This window comes from Buceros rhinoceros, unplaced genomic scaffold (assembly GCF_000710305.1).
Source record: "Buceros rhinoceros silvestris isolate BGI_N320 unplaced genomic scaffold, ASM71030v1 scaffold12455, whole genome shotgun sequence".
In the NCBI taxonomy this organism is placed as follows: Eukaryota; Metazoa; Chordata; class Aves; order Bucerotiformes; family Bucerotidae; genus Buceros; species Buceros rhinoceros.
Genome location: NW_010414630.1, coordinates 66,549 through 72,548, shown reverse-complemented (window position 1 = coordinate 72,548; position 6,000 = coordinate 66,549). Strand labels below are relative to the sequence as shown.

General features: G+C 46.4%; 1 protein-coding gene across 1 annotated transcript in view; it reads left to right on the top strand.

The window, feature by feature from the left end:
- Positions 1-6,000, top strand: part of LOC104494338 (acetyl-CoA carboxylase) — a gene marked incomplete at its 3' end in the record, with an annotated part of 117,946 nt that overhangs the window by 48,388 nt on the left and 63,558 nt on the right. The window contains exons 29-31 of the mRNA XM_010137154.1: positions 1,663-1,806; positions 2,528-2,624; positions 4,109-4,216. Of these exons, the coding sequence (XP_010135456.1) occupies positions 1,663-1,806; positions 2,528-2,624; positions 4,109-4,216 (349 nt within the window). The remainder of the gene's footprint in view (positions 1-1,662; positions 1,807-2,527; positions 2,625-4,108; positions 4,217-6,000) is intronic.

Here is a 6,000-nt window from a genome sequence, read left to right as displayed (position 1 = left end):
CGTTGGCTCCTCTGCTGTGCCCCCGTGGCCGATCCAGCACGGCAGTTGAGCATCTTCTTGGCTTTACGAGTTGAGAGTCAAGCGTGTGCTGTGCTGAATCAGCGCCTTGATTTTTCTTTTTTTCCCAGCTGCCTGCTGCCTCCTGTTGTGCCACCAGTTGGGGAGAACAGAAACTTAACTTTGTTAATGTATTCCTAAGCCCTGGGGAGAGCAAAGCGAGTGCGAGTGCCCCGATCCCGTGTCGCAGAGCACTGCCGTGTGCCAGCTCGGCATTTCTGTCTCTTCACAGCAAGCTCGAAGCTCTCACCATGTTGCAGGGAGCTTCTGAAGAAGGTCCTGCAGTGAATTAAGATGACTCTGTAGCACAGTTCAGAAATTAGAAATAATTATTGCAGAGAAGGCAACACCCAGTTCCAGTAACTAGGGGAAGGATGTTACTTGTGTGCTTTTTGTTCACTGTGTGAGAAACTTCCTTTGCTAGTCTTGACCATGACGTTGTGGGTCTTTAAAAAACCCATAATAGCCCACCCCCCCAAACCACAAAATAACACAGACTGTCACAGCTGGCGTGTGCTGCCACAGCAGTGAGCTGTGTGAGAACTCAGTGACACTGATGTATTCAGGCCCTTGCCCTCAGCCAGGAAGGAGCGCTGACCTCTGGGCACCCGTGCTCCAGCTTCAGAGCAGTCTCTTCTCCAGTGCCTTCCCCTGAGCTCTGGTAAACCTGTTCCAGTCCTCCCCACTTCAAGTAGTAACTGGTCCTGTCTGAGTGATGGGTGTGCTGCAACATATCTCAGTGCTTGAGCAGCAGACCTCAGGTAGGAGTAAGCCAGTAGTAAGTGCGTGGAGCTCTGCCCCTTCCTTGCCCCTTGAGGTAGATGAGCCCTGTGGCCAAGGGCTTGTGTTTAGCAGCTTCACCTTTTAGCGATCAAAACTGAGCCAAAGACACGGGGGAGTTGCAGTGTTTTTAAAGTGTGGATTAAAACAGATGGAGGAGCACATTAATTTGGTCAGCAGTTGAAGTGGAAGGCACTGTAATAAGACTTTATTTAGGGTAGGAATACCGGTGTAAGACTCTAGAAACCCCCATGTCCAGTATAGGGTTTGAGAGGTCACTGTACCACATGGCATTTGAGCAGCGTAAATCATAGTGTGACCAGAAAAATTGTGGAAGCAGCAAGATAATAGAGCTTGGTGCACTCCCACTTAATTTGTAAAAAATTTACTAAACCCTTACAGTATCAAAGCTTAGAAGCGTTGTTTATCTCAGTATTCCACCTGTAAAGCAAAACATACATACAGGAGGAGAAACACACTCAGCTTTGCCTAGTCATAATTCACCTGTCACCTCAAGAAACCCCTTCAGAAATACTTGTTTTGAAGGGTTATAACATTATTTCCTTTTGCCTGTTCCTGTACCTTGGGACAACATCCAGGTAAGGACATGAATGGCACCAGAGGCGCGCCAGCAGTGCAGGGGCTTTGGAGAAGAGAGCCCGCAGGGCTGGCGTGCCGGGCTCTGACCGGTCACGGGGCAGTGCTGTCGGATAGGCAGCCACGCTTCACGTGGTCACAGCATACGCATGCGCACAGCTCTTGTTTCCAGTGATATTCTTCTCTCCCTGTCCCTGCTAACTGTGATCTTATTGAATTGCTGTTTAGAATGTCCTTCTCTTCCAACCTCAATCACTACGGGATGGTCCATGTAGCTAGCGTGACTGATGTGCTGCTAGACAATTCCTTCACTCCGCCGTGCCAGCGGATGGGTGGAATGGTCTCCTTCCGCACTTTCGAAGACTTTGTCAGGTATGTGGGGAAGGGTGATGGTTGTTTGCGTTGCCAGCTTCCTCAGTGAGCCCAAACGGAACCAGGCAAAATCTTTGCCCTGTTTAGAATTCAGGTTTAAGCTGATCCTGAGCTTGTTTGCCAAGTTCCTGGCATTTTAGGTGAAAGTTTGTTTGGATCCCCTTGTCTGTCTCCTTGAGATACCTGGAAGCTTCAGGCTGCTGTAGGAGCAGTTTGCAGCTGGAATGATCAGCCTCTTGAATTTCTCCTGATGGGAGGTCATTTGTGAATGTGTTGGGTTCTTCTAACGCTCTTGTTCAGATGTGTGTCTGTGGGAGGATCAGTTCTTTATGCTTTCAGCCTTCCAGGGGTAGGCAAAAAAACCCCAAACTCCAGCAGTTGTGGGGGCCTGCAGTCTTTCTGCATCCAGATGAAGCACACTCGAGTCAGCCAAGGCAGATGTGACCATCAGAACTGATTCTCCGAGCAAAGCTCCTGTTTGTTATTTGTGGACATTAACTCGTGAGACATCTGACAAATGTTAGAAGATCCAGGCTCTGCTTTGGTCTGAGGGGTGGAGGAGGTGTTGCCTCCTCGTCTTTGAAGTTTTAGTCCTGCAAAGGGAAGAGTCTTTCCTCTCCCTCCCCACCTTAGCAAGGTGATTTGTGGATTTGAGTGCTCTTTGCTTTCCGTGAGCTCGCAGCAGCGTGTTGATGACTAACGCTGCTCTGGTGTATTTCAGAATCTTTGATGAAGTGATGGGTTGCTTCTGCGACTCTCCTCCCCAGAGCCCAACCTTCCCTGAAGCTGGCCATGCCTCCTTGTATGATGAAGACAAGGTACAGTCGTTTTTCCTCTGGAGGTTGCTCTCAGGTTGGCTATAGCAGGCGTGCAGGGCACTGCAGTGACTGCAGGCCAGATGCTTCTCACTAGTTAGAGTGCTGGAAGCAGGAGTTAAGAGCTTTATGTATTTATGTATGTGATTTATTAATTGTTCCACGGCAGGTGATTCAAAGTAGGTGGCCATTTTCTGACTCTGTTCTAAACGATAGCGAAGTCTCTGACTCCCCATGTAAATTAGTTTGTAGGTTTTAACGTCAGCAGAATTACTGGATCCACAGCAGCGTTAAGTGCGAGCATAGACCCACAGTTAAATTTCCAGACCTCCTCTGTGCATCGGGGTGTTGAACTGCGTATTCAGCTGCCTCTACCTTAGCTCTGACTTGCCTTATTTTCTGTCTCACATCCTTTCTAGTCTCATTACATCCTGATTCTTCCCTTGTTCTACCTTTTAGAACTGTTTGTAGGAGGAAAAGATGGGAGGAACCGCACAATGTTTGCATTGATGTGGAGAATAAGTGCAGAGGAAGCAGATGGTTTTAATCCTTAGTGACAGGACACCGGTTTCCCTGAGACAGAGGTAGCTGCTCCGCTGCTCTGTCCTGCCCCCCGCAGTGGGAAGCTCTTCTGGAACACAGTCTGGGTCAAGAGAAGGGCTTGGTTTTAAACCGAGCCATTGATCTTGATGTGTGTAAGTACTGTAGCCTGTTCCAGAATATGACCGTCAACCTTAATATCCGCAGATCTCCCTCTTTACTCCCCACTCACCTCCCCAAGGATAATTTGCTGTTCACACTCAGTTTTCCACAGTTAACCACAGGCTCTTAAATCCTGAATTTGTCATTTTTCAGAGCTCTAAAGTAGTTGATGCTTCCGTTTCTTTTGTTTTGCTCCTACACTTTGAATTTGCTTGATTTCATTACTTTTCTTGATGCTGAAGCCCTCTAATGCCCTGCCTGTGCTGCATCTTGGAAAGGGAGGACCTGACCCTGCGGTCTTTCTGCATCCAGATGAAGCACACTCGAGTCAGCCGAGGCAGATGTGACCATCAGAACTGATTCTCCGAGCAAAGCTCCTGTTTGTTATTTGTGGACATTAACTCTTAACCTCTGAGAAACTGCAGATTTGGAGGCTGCTTGGTCAAGGATTATCCTCACAGTTTCCCCTGTTTTCAGCGTGCTCTGCTGAGGCTGTGTTTCCCTGGGGCATCTCCAGTTTGGAGCTGCAGATGCAGGAGCTCCTGTTTGTTATTTGTGGACATTAACTCTTAACCTCTGAGAAACTGCAGATTTGGAGGCTGCTTGGTCAAGGATTATCCTCACAGTTTCCCCTGGTTTTCAGCGTGCTCTGCTGAGGCTGTGTTTCCCTGGGGCATCTCCAGTTTGGAGCTGCAGATGCAGGTTTAGGGAGCCTCTTTTGAGAACCCACAGGCGTTATGTTAACTATTTATTCACTTATGGGGAATATTTCCTTTAAATTGCAGACTGCCCGCGAGGAGCCCATTCACATTCTTAATGTTGCTATTAAAACCGACAGTGATGTTGATGACGATGGGCTGGCAGCCATGTTCAGAGAGTTCACGCAAAGCAAGGTAAGTTGCCTTGATTCTCTCTCTGGAGCTGTGGGATTGTGCAGGCCAGTTGTGTCTGCTTTGGGAAGAAGTTGGTGTGTTTCTCAGTTGTTTGTTGATTTGTTTGAAAACAAATAAATGCAACAGTTTCCTCCTGAATTTATCCTGTCTAAAACCTTACCACCACTTCTGCGCCTGGGTGTAGCTGCAGCCTTGTGAAGCCTCCAGGTCACTGCTGCTCTTTGCAGTGCATTCTAATCCATTGGCTCAGGACTTCTTCCCTTTAGCTTTTGACAGGGTAAAACACTTTTAGGGTTTTAAATGCATCAGGTTGATCTTCAGTATCTATCTCCAGATGCTCAGAAAAAATGTGCTCTATCCCTCTCCCTGGGGGTAAAGCCGTTATATGAGTAACAAAGGTGTGAAAAGTGCCATTAAATGGTCTACATTTCCTGTGTCACGATAGCCTTAATGCAATCAGAATTTGTTCTCCTTGTGGCTGCCACGCTGGAGCATCCAGCTAGTCTGATATTTCTGGCACAAGGTGCAATTGATTGGTGTGTTCTATTCCTTCTTCGTAAGTACAGGATGCACTTTAGAGGACCAAATGTTAGTCCTGTGGTCAGCTGTGAGACGATATGGGTTAGAGATAGTCTCCTTGTGTCTGCTCTGCCCTCTCGAGTCTGCCTGCACTTGCTTTTCTGGTTGGCGTGAATAACTCCTCAACAGGCTTGTGGATGTGAACAGCCCATCCCAGCACTGGGACCTTGCAGCACCCACGGGACCTGCAGTGATGTGGGGAGGACTGAGCAGCTCATTTCTAACTTCACTTCCCAGCGTGGCAGGTGGTAATATTCTGCAGAAATGAGGGGATCCAAAATGGGGCTGCTGTCCACACGACTTCAGCAGCTTCCTGCCTCTTTAAAGAAAAAAAAATCAAATACAAAAATTAAAACTAGTTCTGTTTTTCATCTGCTCAATCATGCTCCAGGCGTTTTATGGGAGGGGATAAAAAGAAAGAAATAAAAAAAAAAATTTCCAAAATACATTAAACTATCAAATAGGTTGATCCAAATTGTCCAAATAATCTTCTAGTCCCAGCATGTTGCGTGTGTTTTTTTTAATAGAAATTAGGATCATATACTTGTAAATGACTTGTGGAGGAGATTGAGGCAGTCAGTGCAAATGGAGTTTCTCCAGGTGCTGATGGCTAATCGCTCTGTAATAGCTGTGGACTTGCTGTGAGACCCACATTATTACAATGTAATCAGAATCCTGTTGCTATGCTGTTATTGTCTGCCACTTGTGGAATTTTAAAAGCAATAACAATTTTTGCTTTTTAAATCATGGCATTATTAAAGTTATTTTCTTCCTCTTGCCATGAATATAGTCACTGATGCTCATTTTCAAAGGGCTTAACCTTAGTAAAACATTTCAGTCTGTGCTGAAAGGGGTTGTTTTGTTCCTGGTCTAGCTGAGTTCTTGTTTCGTTTTTGTTCTGGTTTTTTTGTCTTTGCTTTTAAATTGGAAAAGGGACAAGAAAGAAAAAAGTTGTAGAAAGAAAAGCAGAGCTATGAGATCTTAACAGTCTGAAAGATCAGTGGTGTGGCACATACTGATGGCAGCGATCATTGAAATGTGGCAGTGGAATTTGCTAAAGAAGCAGCGAGAATGGATATTCTCTCCTCTGTTTGGAAAAACAAAGTATCCCCCATCATCGATCACCTTTGCAATACCGACACGTGTCTATCGGTCTGGGTGCTTATTGTGCCAAAATCAAGTATGTGCTCCCTGCTTCTTGGCTT